At 42.2% G+C, this 16,786-nt stretch overlaps 1 protein-coding gene across 1 annotated transcript in view; it reads left to right on the forward strand.

Moving 5' to 3' along the window:
* ctnna1 (catenin (cadherin-associated protein), alpha 1) overlaps positions 1-16,786 on the forward strand; it is an 87,032-nt gene that overhangs the window by 60,869 nt on the left and 9,377 nt on the right. The window contains exons 13-16 of the mRNA XM_057348971.1: positions 117-268; positions 4,018-4,128; positions 6,274-6,455; positions 9,419-9,524. Coding sequence (XP_057204954.1) covers positions 117-268; positions 4,018-4,128; positions 6,274-6,455; positions 9,419-9,524 — 551 coding nt within the window. The remainder of the gene's footprint in view (positions 1-116; positions 269-4,017; positions 4,129-6,273; positions 6,456-9,418; positions 9,525-16,786) is intronic.

A 16,786-nucleotide genomic window follows, 5' to 3' on the forward strand; every position in this document is an offset into this window, starting at 1 on the left:
AGTCGTACTGGAAATGTTCCCGGGGAAATTAATCTCAGTGTTTTCGATTCAGATTAATGTTAAATGTTTCTGACCTTGTCGCGTGTCCTTGTGTGTCCCTCTGTGTCTGTTGACAGTGATGCCACGTTTTACCGAGCAGGTGGAGGCGGCCGTGGAAGCTCTGAGCTCCAACAATGGCCGGCCTGTGGATGAGAACGAGTTCATCGATGCTTCCCGACTGGTCTACGACGGCGTGAGGGACATCAGAAAGGCGGTGCTTATGATCAGGGTGAGGAGAAGCTTTGTTAAAGAGAGCTCTAAACATTTGATCATTTCCTCTTATGCCAAAAGTAGATGTTCTGCAAAACGTTTAAGCTTGGCTTCCATACAACGAAAGCGGTTGGCCAATCACAATGCCAAACATGTTTTCCCTCAAACTGCGCCTGGTAAAACTCCCATGCAGACGGAGAACAATTCAGTGCAGATGGCAGGCTCACAGATATGTGAGGAAAGGGCTAGAAAAGTATTTCCAAAATCAAAACCGTACGAGTGGATCAATCTGAATGGCTCTTTTAGTATGGAAGCTGTTGGACCGTATCCATGAACGCTACTAAGATTTACGTTAGGCCACTGAGGCCAGAAGTTATGTTTGTTTCTTGTGATCTTGACAATATTGAGTTTTTCCGAGAAAACAACAAAAATAACGGTAATGTATGACCTCCAGGTAACTTTAAATAACACATTTATGGGGACATTTTTATTCTCAACATTTTGATTGAATACAAATCTGTAGTGCTAGAAGAGTCAATATACCAATCTTTATTTTTGGTCTGTTTTCCCAGAGGAGTGAAAACGGTGATTTAAATTCATATGTTGTGAAGGGTAGCTGTGTCGGCGAACTTCATAATAAAGATGACCTCAGAACCACAATCTTGTATTATTTATTTTTAGTTAAAGAGCATTTGAGTGGATTTTTTCATTACCTTATTATGTAGTTATGTCAATCACAAAGTGCATTTCCAGTGCACTCTTTTAACTTCATGGCCTTCCTTGTGCTCTTAGTCCTTTATCTTATCCCCTATGAAAGCTTTTATTATGAAGGTAAACTCCAATTAGATATATCAAAACTCATGTGGTATTAGAGGGCAGTAGAGGGCAATGGGAATTAATGGTTTGTTCCGAGAGGCTATAAATAACTCTGAATAATACTCCACTTAGACTGAACTCTTTGTCTATGTATACGTGTAAGAGAAATTGTGAAAGGAAAGTGCTTGTGCGCATATACCGTACGTCCCAGCTTATTACTAACTTATGGTGAATTTGTTTTAAGCACCTTGTAACCTAATTGAACAGACTTCCCTTTCCAACAGCGCTAATACGGGAGCTGTAGTTGTCTGAGGGTTAATGGTCTTCGCCTGAGCAGAAATGTAACATCGGACAGATGGTTTGTAGCTCTCAGTGAAGCGTTAGCTAACAATCTGACAATGAGCAGACAATCGTCCTTTCCCGTCGCACGGGGAAATGAACAGACCCTTAACGCCGCTCACAAAAAAGGGGAGCAACTGGGTTAAAGCTATTAATTGAGGCAAATATCGTCTTTCCAGGCTAACAAGTTTTCAATTAATTGCAAAGATAATGTACACTGAGTTTGAATAATTGGCTCATGAGGAAGTGTTTTGGAATGTATTAGCGCTTTTAGTTAAAACGAAGAGTGCGGTCACGACCTGGATAATGAAGCCGAAGTAGCAATGTGATTAAAAAGAAGTGAAAAAACGGCCATACACAACGTATTCACACACTGACCTGTCTCCTATTGATGATCTGATGTGATTTTTAATCACCTCTGACTATTTCTTTGCAGCCATTGTACAGAAAACATCAGCCAACCCTGTTCATTCAGACTTCAGACTAGCGAGACGATTCATATTGGCAGTTTGATGCAGCTGGAATTACGCATCTTGGTTTTTGTAATAACCGAGGGCTTGAATTAGAATAAACACCAAATTAGACGGGGGACCTGTTACACTGTGTATTTGCATTATAATACGTAATTGATTTCAGAAAGAGATTTATTTAGCATTTCCCCTTTCTTTTCGAATCCTAGGAGGGTTGTAATTACTGCATTCATTTTCCAATCTAGTCATCCATCTCTAGTTTTATCTAGATTGATCGAATGGTTATAAAACAAAAAGCCCTCTGGCTCTTGAAGTCTGCTTGTTTGATGCCAGTTTAACATGGCCACGCAGTGTCGAACGGGCCCCTTATGCTGAACCACTTGACTATGAAGCAGAGGCAGGCATGATTTTTGCCATGTATTTTATTCCGTTCTGTATCGTGCCTTTAAAATGATTTCCAAGTGCTTTAGGGCCCTTGTTCTAACACCACTATATTGTCCAAACCGATAAGAAACCACCCAAAGGCCTGGCAAACATTTTCACGGGGTGCACTCAGCGAACCCTGGTGTAATATACCCTGCAGACATCCTGAGATGGCAAGAAAGAAAAATTCCAACTTTAATAGTGAAGTTACTTTCCTCCAAGCACGCAAGGTTAAGCTCACGCGTTTAGACAGAGCTTGAACGCTGGCCAATCAGTCAGCGCTAGTGCCCAGTGGGCATCAACTTCCCAGCCACACGGGAACTCCTCGATCCGAACAGACAAGTGTGCGACTTAGGCTACTTAAGATGGACAGAGTCTTTAACCTCAGTAAGTACTGGGATAGCAGTCCTCGCCGGTCGGCCGTCACCTAATATTTGACAGCCAGGCAGCCCTCGACTCCCATTGAGGGGATGTCACTGGTACTAATGGCCCTTCCATCGCACACATCCTGCCAAGCGGTTACTGTATCCTGGAACGGCCCTGTCTGCATCTTACCTCCACTGCTTCAGGCAACTCGGACTGTTTATTCAAATTCTTGCCCACTTCTGCCCTGGTTTATAGACATAATCATCGGATAGTTTTGTACCGTAGATCTGTACTGTCAGTAAGATACAAATTAATGCTGGCACCCTAAAAATACTTATTTTGTTTATTTTATGTCATTCAAAAAATTGATTGACTTGAGCATCCGGCCTGGACAGTGTTTTCCCGTGTTTACTTTAGCCGCAGGTTTTGGGATTCTTGAGGTGTCTATTATTGGAACAGCTGCATCGTGAGCCAGTCAGAATCTCCTCATAAATGGATTGTACAGACAGTCGGATAAGCGGGCTTGCAGCCCTGCCGAAATAAAACATCCATATCTTCTTCTATCTCGTCCTCTCCTGTATCAAGCTGAAATGCATTTTCTTGTCAGTGAGGGTTCTCCCCCAACCACCCCTCCCCTTCCTCCACCATTTCCCTCTGCAAACAGGTCCTTCTGCTCACAAGTGCATACTAATAGAGCAGCGGAGTTAAAAGAGGCATGCTTGGCATTCAGTGCAGGGATTAGAGAGAAGGAGTTGGTTTAGTTGAGTACTGGGAAAATGCGATGCACTCCCTGCATTGATGCACCAGATTATTCCTTTTCTTCTCCAGGGTCTGTTTTAGCTCTTCCAACATTTCGCTTTCATTCAAGATGCATGGACGATGTTTTATTACTGATGCTTGTTAAGACAAGTGTCACTATTGCTCATCTAAGAGTTTTCTTGGTATCGCTCGTACACCCACACTGAGTTTGTGCTGCACATGAATGTTACCTCATCTTGCAGCATTTTGAAGAGATGTTTTTAAAAGATCTTGCAGGTTTTGCTCGGTGCATAAAATTGGCTGAAAATCCATTAGACTCGTATTAGCAAAATATCAAAAGACTGGGGAATAACAGCTACCCAGAACATCCTGGCAGCTGCATAGCAATGCCCTGGAAACTGACCAGTACACCTTAGTAACGGCATGCACCTTCTTATTTACAAATGTTTTATTTTTTAAATGAAAAACTATTTGTTCTAGATGTTGCTAAAAGTAACAATTTTTAATTGGATCTTGATTTGTTGTTTAAAGGGATGCAGATATCTTTCTAAACCGCTTCCATATTCTTCCCCGCTCTTTTCTTCTCACCCCACAGACCCCAGAGGAGCTGGATGATTCGGACTTTGAGACAGAAGACTTTGATTCTCGCAGCAGGACCAGCGTGCAGACAGAAGATGATCAGCTTATTGCCGGACAGAGCGCACGGGTAAGAGTTATAGGGCTTTTGTAGTTCTCTACCAGAGAGCCATGCCATCACTAGATTGAATCTCTTTTTTATCTTTACGATGCATGGCAGTGTTGTCCCCGATAGCCCCGGGAATCTGTATCTGTCAGCAAAATACTGGCCGTGTAACGCACACAAGCCCGTAATTCCCAAAGTATTTTTACTGCAATTTCCTCTTAATTAATTTTGAGATATATGAGCCGTACCACAGTCTATTTAAAGACTTAGTGTGTCCTTAGCAGACTTGTGAGGTGCTAAATGCTTTCCTCGGAGGTCAGATTTGTGGTGTCACTACCAAATCCACCTGTGTTTTGCTCTTCTGCTCCATTAGCACAGGAAATCTTGGCATGTTAAGACCCTGTACTGATTTCATGTCAACAGCACACCCGATGTTGCCACCAGAGAAATGCATCAAATCTCGCCTCCTCTCTTCCTCCATTCCTCTCTCTTACTCCCTCCATTCATATCCTTCTCCGTTGCCTTGGCAATGCTTCTAAAAATCCATCTCGACATGGCTGGAAGGAACAGCGTCGATACATATATTTTTATTATTTTGTTATTAGTTTGAATATTCTCTAGTCCACAGCTGCGGTGGTGGTACACACAGCTGAAGATTGGCATTCTGGTTTCTTTTTAAATTCAGTATTGTGTTTAGTAAACAGAGAAAGAGAGAGAGAGAGGAAGCGAGACGGGTAACGTGAACCAAGTTGTGTATAGGGATCTTCTTGGTGAGAGTGACATCTTTCCTACAGTATAAACACTTTTTTGACTACCTGATAACAATTTGTGTAACTGCAAAAATGGTAGCGCAATTGTGTCCAACGTTGCATACATAGTCCAACATATTAATCTGAATACATTTGACGGTAAGAATTGTTAATGGACACAGAAGATTGTCATCTTTACATATTTACATCCGCTGTGCCGTACGCATATTCCGCGTTGCCGGAACTCAAAGGACTAGAATTATAGACCTCTCACCCTCCGTCTCCATACAGCTATACACTGCGTGTTGAAAATAACTATAAAAATATTCAGCCCCAATCATCTGGGGAAGGCAGAATTTCAAACTGAAAGGCTCATGTTTGGAGATAAAGGCATTGCAGACGGCTCAAGTTTTCGATTGAACCTTGTGCTATGGAAGCGAGCAGTGTTTCGGTTTTTAAGAGTTGTAGAAACGGGGCCGTGAAGGTTGTGCTTGAGTGAGAATGTGATTATATAAGTCTGTAACCACTGTCCTGCCTCCTGTTCCACCCCCCAGGGGTCTTTGATTTAGTCCCTGGCTCCATCGGGAATCCCAGTCAGTCTGCTAATGTGCGTCACGTGGGTGCTGGTGCTCCAAATTTGAAGAACAATTCGAGTTTGCAATGCCAAAAATGACAATTCCTAGTAAGAGAGATGGCTAGAAATGTAGGTCACAGAGAAGATGGCCCCATTTCTTGATATTTATTGTTAATATTGAAACGTGTCCTAACAGAACGTGACAGTGACAACGCAGAAATGCTGCACAAAGTGATTCAATCACAAGCAAGTAGAACATATTTCTTATGATTGATATGTTGTTAAACGGAGCGAGATTTCAGGGTCAGCAATAAATGACCCCACAACAGGCTACAAAGAACAGACATGGAAACAAAGAAAATGTTGCCTGTTGTTTAGATTGTTTGGGCCACATTTAGCCTGGTTATGACCTTTTATAGGTTATAATGCTCCTTTCTGTTGAGGCTTGATCAATGACACGCATTTAACCGGCTCCTTGTTTGTGTTTAGCAGGACTACTATGGCTATAGAAAGCATTGCTCAGCACAGTTATAAAAGGTTGAGAACCTTTTACAGAATTAGAAGAAATAAAGTTTCATAGCCTATACACCACCAGCCAAAGCTGTAAAATCTATTGCTTACCGAGATCAAGGCGGTCATGCAAGAAATGAGAGCGAGACGGGAAGGACAAAAGAAGGTGTACGTGAGAGGAAAAGAACCGGGAAGGGCGATTGAAGACCAATTTTCTTTTTTTAATTGGATATTATGTGTCATATTTTTTGCTCCCGAACTGTCACACATCAGCGTATCATGCACAGATTTCTGCGGGGTTTGTTTTTATATGCGATGTTCTCTGTGGGTTGGCAGGCCATCATGGCTCAGTTACCCCAGGAGCATAAGGCGAAGATTGCCGAGGAGGTGGCCAGTTTCCAGGAGGAAAAGAGCAAGCTGGACGCCGAGGTGTCCAAGTGGGATGACAGTGGAAATGACATCATCGTTCTGGCCAAGCAGATGTGTATGATCATGATGGAGATGACGGACTTCACTAGGTGAGAGCAAACCTCCCGCTTCACATCCTGACAGCCTGTCAGGGACCACACGCACACACACACACCTCTTAGACTCAACCCAACAGGCTTCTCTGGCATGCATTACTGCTTCGGTTTCACTGTGCCGGCTCAGTGGTTCAGCTTTATATTGGTTTGTATGGCAGTTTGCATTGCCCATGAAATGCGCCCTCGCCCTTTTGAGGGAGAACCTTTTCTAATATTGAAAGTCGGGCTAGCGGGGTCTGTTTTTTATACCTAATTTCCCCTGTCATTTGCCTAAATCGGCCATCAATTAGCAAGGCCTAATATTAACTCAGACAAGCACTTGGTTCCATCTCATGGACTTTTTCTTCCCTCTCAGTGGAAGGAAATGAGCTGTGCATTTTTTCGTAGGCTTTTTACGTGCCTCATTTGCCTGCCTCTTTGTTTTTCCGTCATATGTGGTTCCTGCGTTCTCCCGTGTGTGAAAGACATTGAAGGGATGAGAAATGATTTGTACTTTGACAGAGTTTACACAGCAGAAGAAAACGATTGTCAGTTATTCACGTACGGTTAAGTTGTGGTTATAACTGCTAAGAATAGAATACTGGTGTGACTTCGGTTATTTTTTTAAAAGACGTAGAAATAAGTTTGGACGGTATTTAATGATTCTTCTTACTCAATACATTTGCCTTAATGTATTTACTCCTCAAACGGTCACCTAGGAAATGAGACGAGCTTCTAGCAGAAGATAAGGTCACCAAAGTTCTTTCCCTTTATGATGGCAAAAAAGGGACATTTTAAGTGTGACCGAAAACTCATGGACCACACACATGAGAGAGACTGCCATCTGCTCTCCCAAAGGACACTGCGTGTGCGTGTGCGCGTGACAAAGAATGTCTCTAATCTATTTTTCCAGCCTATCCTAACCAAGATTAAGGCGTATCATGCAAAAAACATGATTTGACTATGTTGTACTTATTGTAATGTCTGCAGGATGCCTGTCACTCCATAGCAGCATAATCACAGAGAGAGGTTAAAATATATTTGTCCATTGCTGAATGAATGAATAAGTTATGCATATTTATCAAAGTACCAGTTAAATGATTAAACCGCAAGCTTAAAATACACAATGTTAACGGCCGATGCAAAACATCTGGTAACGTATACATCACTTTGCAGCATTTGTAGTTCCTGACACATATAACAGAAGGTAATATAAAGTATGCACATTTTATTAAGCAAATTCAAAGCACTTATATTCACTATATTCTATTAATGCATTGTTCTTTGATAATCGATTTGTTTCTATACCCTTTAGCTCCATATCCACCTCCATATTTCACATTCGTTTTTTTCCCCACTGCAAAGTGACATCACCGGCGAGGCTTTTCCATGCCACAGCACACGCCATCTGATCAATAATGACATTTTGTTGTGAACTGTTTTCATTACCATTTTTTACCCATTAGACGTTGCTGCCATAAATGTAATGTGTATATTTATCGTCAATGATCTATTGAATTGATGGTATTACTTCTGTTGAAGGTGAAACGCAGGCAATCGCACCTTGTCGAAGGCCCCCCAGAAACCTGTCATCGTCCTAAACTTAAAAGCTGCAATACATCTGTCAGTGATGTCGCACAGATTTGATGCCATTTGCATGAGAAATGGCAATCGCTGGCGATGTGTCACCTGCAGAATGTGCAGAGCGAAGGTCTCAGCAAGTTAATTCAGTCCACGCCCAAATTATTGCCCCCCGACCTTGAGTGTGTACACAATCCCATGAAGGTTAACGCTATAAAGAGGAAATTGATTTTTGGAGCCTTTATCCAGCCTCAATATTTGCAGAGGAACGACTTGCCACCAATTCTGCGTATGTCCCTTTGCGCTCATGAATAACGCATGCATTGCCTAGAATTGTGTCACATATTTGGGAGCCACCTGTCTGTGCATGCTGCGGTCCGGTGCTTGAGTGGCTATACGCCACACACACACAATTGCACTACCCCCCATCTGGAAGGATCAGTGGCTGATTCACACGCGCTCTGATTTGCGTATCCGAGTATGGAATGTCAAGTGGAATAGTCACCCTGGCTCTACAGTCACCTTGTAGTCACCCCTCACCTGAATCCTAGAGCAGGTCACAGTCTGAAGAGGGAATTTGTTCTACGTTTCAAAACGTGTTGTGGTCCTTTCTTCTTTTCAAACAGCGTCTCTGGTGAATTCCCGTGACTGTTTTGACGGATGCAGCGCTTCATTACGTGCTCCAAGGAAGACCCTCTCTGAACAACAGACAACGGGAGAGACAGCCGTAATGGGGAGGGGTGACTTTAGGGAAAGCGAGAGAGCACAAAATTCCATCTGTTGTGGGTTGGATTGTTCAGTTTAGCCTGAAGAGAGCAGCTTTGAATCCAGGTTGCGCCACTTGCCAACTGTGCTCTGCAGTCCCTTGTGGGCACACAGAACTGGCAAAAGGCTGGCCAGCTCGTAGCTGGAGCGCTACGGGGGGCCGGCATGGGATGCTGGGACGGATAAGGCCAGAATTATTAAATGAACTTGAAGTGGCAGTGACCCCAGGAAGCTGACCAGACAGCACAGAAGTGGGTGGGAACTGTTGTTAGAATGCGCCGTCTGTCTGTCTCTGCTTTTTTACCCCCTGTGTCTTTAGGCTAAGAGTGAATGGAAGCATGTTGGAGGGGATGTTCCTTTTAATGAGATTAATCAATTGGAAGGGATTTGATGATGTCTTGGCCAGATAGCTGTACATGCTAGGCTGCGCTCCTGTGAGCAATAGGCTGCGAAAGGGGGTTTTCTTTAACCTTGTCAATAGGAGAACAAATACCCACCTGAGCTGTCAGATGTGTTGACATCTTGACATGCATCATCTGTAGCTCATGCTTGCACGCATACATCGGTACAGGTCAATGGAGACCTCAAGCAGAACTGTAACTGTGAATAAAACTGTTTTTTTCTTTACACAGGGGGAAAGGACCACTCAAAAACACCTCTGATGTGATCAATGCTGCGAAGAAGATTGCCGAAGCCGGCTCGAGAATGGACAAACTGGGCCGCAAAATAGCAGACCAAGTGAGTTCGGCTTGCGTGACTCAGCATTTTAACCAAGTTCTTGTGTTTTACTTAAAGAATTGAATCCCTCCGAGACCCCCTGGTGAATCACAACAGTGCATAATTTATCTCCCAGCCAAATCACGGTGAATGAGTCTGTGATTGTACAGGCGCCACCACAGGACTGTTGTAAATTTAATCCCCACAGTCCATCACTTTATTTTCCTGGAAAGCTCTTATTCCTGGAGCCGAGTGACAACGACAGGTTCACATGCTTCGTGAAAATAATACGGGAACATTTCCAGTAAACATCAAACCGCGAGCGCTTATGTTGATTTTTTTCTCATCAGTAGCGAGCTTGAAAGGAATATTGTGAGCTCAGAAAAGGGTTTTGCACAGCAGAATCATCGCCCATCACTCATCCCACCGTGAAGGCCTCGCCTCTCAGTTTGTCATTTAATTAAAACGGCGTGTCGTGCTGCGCTAGGGTCGCCTGAAAACTACCTCTCAATGTGTAAAAAGCACACTTAAGTGTGTGATTGTAAAATCTCTAAGAATGCTCTTTTTTTCAGCAGCGCAGAGGATGTCGCCTGACCTTGAGAAGCTCTGGGTCGTGCTAAATATTAATACCCCGCATCCGAGTGCATGCGTTCATGACGGACGGTTTTACCCATCCAGCGCAGTATCCAGGGATACCCAGTTATTTATTTGCCACGTGGCTACGGCCGTTAATTAGCCATGCCAGCGAACATCTGCAGTGCGCTTTCAAAAAGATTCCTTTAACATAATCTTGCATAATAAGCAGGCTTCGCGCGAACGGCAGCGCTTCTTTTTTTGATATTTTATTTAGATCGCACTTTGATCCAGCAAGCCGCAGCTCCACTTTTCAAGTCTCTTGTAAAGCTACCTGTGCTGACCCAGTTGGAGAGGAATAGTAAATGTCCGGTTCAGAGACTGCGAGAGCTTTCACAGCCAGCCGCATCCAACGTCGTCTTTGATGTTGCTGTGAATACAATGACGTTCCCTACAGATAACAGATGGGTACTGCGCAGGTTCCGACGTGTGAGGCTACAGATGCGTGTGTTCCTGAACTAGCATGTCAATGAAAACGCATTCGTGTAGTGGTGTAATCCCAACATTGTGTTTAGTAATGGGATTGATTTGTGTGTACTTTAACAGTATGGGTGGTACCGGAGGGTCCGAAGTGCTACATGCATTAATAAGTTAAGTGCATTGGCTGTGTAAAAGGGTCCGCTCGAGTGCTTTTAAATGTGTGCATCCCTCCCCTAAGCTCCGTGCGACCCCAGGAAGGACCGAAGCCCATCTAGTGCCAGTCCTGACCGTGAATGTAGGAATTAAGGGCAGTAGGTGAACGAAAAGTGAAAGAAGGGGTATGAGGAGCCCCATGTGAGACCTGAATCCATTAAGTGCGATTCGTCTTTAATTAGCAGCGTGATTACCAGGTGGCAGTTTTTTTATATATATTTACGTAGGACTATATTTAGACCCTCTGCTCACACCTTTCTGCACAGACGATGATGCCAGAGGCTAACTGCCAAAAAATGAACAAAGGAAGCAGTTCCTTATACGGAGGGATGATTCATCAGATTCAGAGGAGCCTGTGGAGGGATGGAAAGCAAATAATCATGACACTCATTTCCCAAGTCCTCTGTCCTCTCTCGCTCTTTCACTCTTGTTTGTCATATCAAAGGCCTGTCACAGAATACACAATGGTGGGCCAAAGCATCACAGTCGTCTGCTTGTCTAGTTTGTCATGTCATTGAAATGCCGGGATTGGCGACAGACGCCGCTACACACGAGAGCCGCGTTGAAAGTGTTCTTAGGCCCCAAAACGTAGAGCGTTTCAAATGAACATGCCGTTGTTTAGAAACCCGGTACAGGTAGGCGGGTTACATCGGGACGGGGAAAGAAATGAGATTTGAAAAGAGCAAGCGTGTGAGGCGTATCGCAGAGCTCTGCTTTTACATCTAGCCAGCGAAGGGAAAAGACAAGATGAAGCGTCCCAGCTGCAGGCTTGACTACTTAAATCCAGCTAATCAAAATGAGGATGTGACAAATGTACTCCCCTGCTTCTCGAGGCCGAGCAAAGATGCAAACGAGACAGCGGTACCCGCGCGGATGGCGTAGGCGTTAGGTGGCGCGTGAAGACAGGTCTTTTAAAAAATCCACGGGCGGTACGATTTATCTGAGCATCAGACTCTACCCTTCAGGTGTTTATAATCCGGCTCGTTGTAAAAGCAGATCGTAACACTGATGTTCTCCGGGTTTGTTAGTTTTCAGGGTGCTGCCCGAAATGTTGGGGCAGGTTTAAATGGCTGTAACCGACCTCCATTAAAGTTTAAAGGAACGAGTGGAGTGCAAAGATGAAGATGCGGGATTTAGGTCATTGCCACACAAAGGTCTGCACTGCAGTTTATTAAGAATTTACGAGCAGATATCTGCAGGGGCACCTTACGAGGGCTTCATCCAAACGCTGTGCTAAACAAACAAAGCCGTGTAATTGAGATTTATAATATAAATCTGCATGCCACCACGCCGCACATGAATAATCACCCGTACACACGAGGGTGTGAAGTCATCACACGCAGACACAATCACGTGATATCATGCTTGCTGGTGGGCTTTATTCTGGTGATGTATTCTGACATACATAGTGTACTTTTCCAATTTACATTAAATCAGGAAAGATTTATGGTGATCCATAGGCACCAGCACAGGCTGGATCATTCCCAGCTCTGGCCTCTGGCTGCTTAACAGTGACAGGCCTGTAAATATTTCTCTGCAGTCGAAGAGCAGAAAATCAAGGAGACCTCACAAAATCTCAGCTCAGCGTTTTTAATGGTGGGTACCTTAGAGGACACCCACCAGCCTGGACGTCTGTTTTCATGTCATAATGGTTGGTTATTAGCAGCAGTTCATGGTATTCCCATGGCTTAGGGTGACATTCGGAATTTGACATTCATTTGCATTGGGTATTTTAATTGACATGTTTTACACATCTGAATATATATATATATATATATATATATACCGTATATATAGTGCCTTGTAAAAGTATTCATACAGAAGTATCTGAATCATTTTTCACTGTTAAATTACAATGCTACAATGAAATGTAATTATTTTGACACTTTTTTACAAATTTATGGTTTAGCAAGTACAAATTCACAGGTACGTTTTAAATGTTTAAAAGTTTTCACATTACTTTAATAAAATGCTGCCTTCATTTTTTACTGCAGAAATTGACTCCGATATAAATACTATTAATGACACCATTGCCTTAGAAATCCTTTTGCACCTGTGAATCTTTTTACAACATTTTCTAAACCGAAACCTTGCAGTTAATCTCAACGATAGCTATGAAAATCAGCACTTAAAGAGAAATCCAAAAATAAAGAGATCCATTAGTGTCCCGTTGGGAAGAGTCGAATCTGTTATTTGAATAAACACATCAATCCACCCAAACACCTAGGAAAAGTTGCCCATCAGGCTTTTCTGTGAAAATGAAAAACACTTTCTCTCAAGCCTCAGTTTTTTATAGCAAGACTGAGAGTTCAATTTTCAAGCAAGGCGGTGACCTGAACTCAAGGCCAAATAAATGGTAGCGTGGCCGAAGAACAAAAAGTGCTTTAATGGCTCAGGCGTACTCACCTCAGTCCAGTTGAGATTCTGTGGCACCTTTTAAAAATTGCTCTGCAAAAGCATCATCCATCCAATCTGAAGCAAATCTCCCTATCATTTCTGCAGAAAGTGCCGCTGGAGATTTAAACAGAACAGTTTTGGATAAATACAATAGTTGCGTCTTAACCGACTGAGCTTTCCTTCCTAGGCTGTGTGTTTGGGCATCATGGTTGTTTTTGGAACCTTTGCAAAATGTTTTGTGCTAGCAGCCCATTTAGTTTTAACAAGGCAGGGCTCCAGACTAACTTTTTTTACTAGGAGCACTGTAGCCCCTGACAAAACATTTTAGGAACGCAAGCAAAACATTTTGGGGCACAACTTAAATCAGCCTGCAATGCAATTATTCACATTTTCCCCAACATAACTGGATTACTGATACTGAAAAATAAGTTACTTGATGACCGCAGATTTGGTTCTGCTTTGGTTCTACAGAGAAGCTTTGTTATTGATTGGTGCTAAATAGAGAGAATGTAATCTGAATTCATTTGAACCAACAGAAATTGTGCTTGTCAAAAAGTATATTTAATTGTTTACAGTGTTACAAATTAAAGCAAAATGAAAGGCCTCGTGTTATGTTCTTACGATGATTCTACTGTGTATTAAGGACATGTTTACTCATGTTCTCATAACACGTGTAAATATAACGTAAAATAAAACTTAACAAGACAGGGATGTGATTTTTCCGTATAAATACGGATTTCCGTATTTTTGACCACACTGGGATCACCCGTGTAAATTGCCTAAATTTCATTTTAATTCGTGACGGGATTGGGGGGGGGTGGGGGTTTATGGATGTGCACGCGTAGTCATCATACAGCCGGCCAACAGGATCCTTTCTACGCTCTATACGTCATGCACACGCTTGTTATAAGTGTAGAGCAACCGCTTCATTCAGAACATAATTTTGCGAATTATCTTTATGTATCCAGAGAGTCCGTGAAAAATAGATGCCAAACACAGCTGTTTTTGGTACTCGAAGCGTGTGGTGTCATTTTAAAAGGGAACTGAACAGCGTTTTGTAACGTATACAGAAAATCTTGAGTCTGGAATTGAGACATCTATAAGATTTGCTTTAACATTATCTATATACAGAGACTAAAATAGGCCTTGCCATGATTTAATGGCTTGAAACTATACAAATGGTCGATCTAGTGACTGTCTATATACAAACGCGTTGAAGTCTCTACTGAATGCATACATTTAAATGAACTAAAACCGCAACAGCCTTTGCAAATACCTTTATTGCATGCGGATTAATGCGGACAAACGCTGTATGAATGACGTAGATGTGTCATCGAGTGGCTGTGTATGGAAGTCTCTTGAGGCCACAGTATTTTTTACTTTTTGTGTGCAATTATTGTGGATTACAATAAAATTAAAAGTAGGCCTCATATAAACTACACAAGGGGTGCCATTTGTTAAAGCCATCTTATTTGACATTAGCATAAGATATTTGCACAAAGCATCAACCTATTTTATTAAATATTGTTTAGGTGACTGTTAAACTAATAAACATTTGAACTGATGTTTTCAAAATTGCCAGTCAGAATATAATATAGTTTCTTTTTGTGTTGCTAAGTGAAAAATATCTATTTTTGGCAAACAGTTGCCTGTTTTTATCACGTAACATTTAATTAGTAACATTAAAGACTTTTAAAAAGGGGATTGGGGTTGGGCGAGGGTGCATGCAGTCTTCTTTTTGGTCCTTGGCTGATCACATGCCTGCAAGAGCATTCGCCTGTCGTTCCTTCTTGCTGTCTCAAGTAATCCACAGATAAATGACGTTTCGTTTTAAATGTCTCGTATATCAAATCGTTCGTCCTCGGGCTCAAGAAATCCTTAACAGCAAGCAGTGACTCGTAGTAATGCGCTCACATTGTGTGTGTAAATTTGTCAATGACGACCTGGATTGTGCGCGTCTGAGGCAAACATCAGTGACCCGCGAGTGACCCGCGCACTTGCGCGCATTTGACGATCACACACAGCCTGCACCGGTGGCAGGCTCGCGTTCTACTAGTCTTTCCACATGAAAGGAAACTCACAATTTGCAGGTCGCACATGCGTGAGTACTTTAAAAAAATTCTCGCGCTGTCTCGAAAACTATTTAGTCGCATTCTGGAGCCCTGCAAGGCCAATTTCATATAAAAATCATTTATTTAGAGGTTCGGTTGAATGTTATGTACATCAGTAAGGATATAACACACCACAAAATTTTAATGTAGCATTTGTAATTTGTTGAAATGAACTGATGCTTTTAAATATGCTTTTGAGGCCGACAGTTCTATTAATAACTCTAATATGGAAGTGGTTGTCTTTCTTGGCAGGCGTGTTGGCAGCTTTTGCCATGTCACGCTGTGGCTATTCAAATGCCGACTGATCAGTGATGCACATTAGTAACAACAACATTATCAGAAAACCTCGAATCTTGAAATTTGAGTCGCTGCTTCAACATTATTAGGTTAACAATCTTCCTCTGATCCTAGATCAGGACATTATTATAAGTGAGATTGATTTGGCACTGGCAAATATTAGAAGTCCTTTATTTTGTTCTTCGGGTAATTGGGTGGAACAGAAGGGAGATCCTCATTCAGTTTCAAATGCCACTTGATTGATCATCATGGTCCATGATGGCTTTATTTTTAGCCGTAAAAAAAAACAAGTGCACCGCCAGACCATTTAAACGTAATATAAAACACATTAGCCTCATGAGACATTCTTCTCTTCGAGTGCATTAGAGTTCTTCCTATTAAAGAAACTACAGATGAATCTTTTATCTCTGTAAAAAATGACTTTGATATTAACTGGTGCTTTTAAAATGAGTCGTCGATCGCCTTGAGTACTTTGCTGTTTCTAGTTGACACGCTGAATGTTGATGAGGTCCTTTGCAGGACGTTTCTGCGATTCGTCTTCACGTTTTTGTTTTGGAGGTATTGTATCTCCGCCCGAATATATGTGTTGTTGCTGTTGTGTCTCAGCCTGAATATGTGTTGTTGCTGTTGTTACCCTAGCTTTGTATTTGAATGCGACACTCGCAAAGCTCTTAAACGCAATCTAGAATTCTAGAATGGAGTTCACACCTGAGAGATGTGTTGAAGGATGAAGTTTGCGGTCAAGAAAGGCTTTTCTTACAGATCGTAGTCTGTGTGCCAGTACTATGTTCCCAAATGCATGTTTATAAGATATGATAATGTAAAATAACGTTTTTTTTTCTTCTTTTATAAAAGTTTGTCGCCTTTAGGCCTTGTCCCAGATGGATTTTTTGTAAGACTTTTGTAGGAGTGAAATGATGCAATTTAAAGGCACAATTCACCCAAAAATGAAAATTCTGTCAACGTTTACTCACCCTTGAGTTGTTCCAAATCGGTATAAATTTCTTTGTTCTAATGAACACAAAGATATTTGGAAGAATGCTTGTAACCAAACAGATCTTGGCCACCATTGACTACCATAGGAGGAAAATGACAATGGTAGTGAAAAGTGCCCCAGAACTGTTTGCTTTCCTACATTCTTCAAAATATCTTCTGTGTTCAACAAGACAAAGAAATGTATCAACTTTTCCTACTTTAGTAGTCAATGGTGGC

The sequence above is a fragment of the Triplophysa rosa genome, linkage group LG13 (genome assembly GCF_024868665.1).
Source record: "Triplophysa rosa linkage group LG13, Trosa_1v2, whole genome shotgun sequence".
Classification (NCBI taxonomy): domain Eukaryota; kingdom Metazoa; phylum Chordata; class Actinopteri; order Cypriniformes; family Nemacheilidae; genus Triplophysa; species Triplophysa rosa.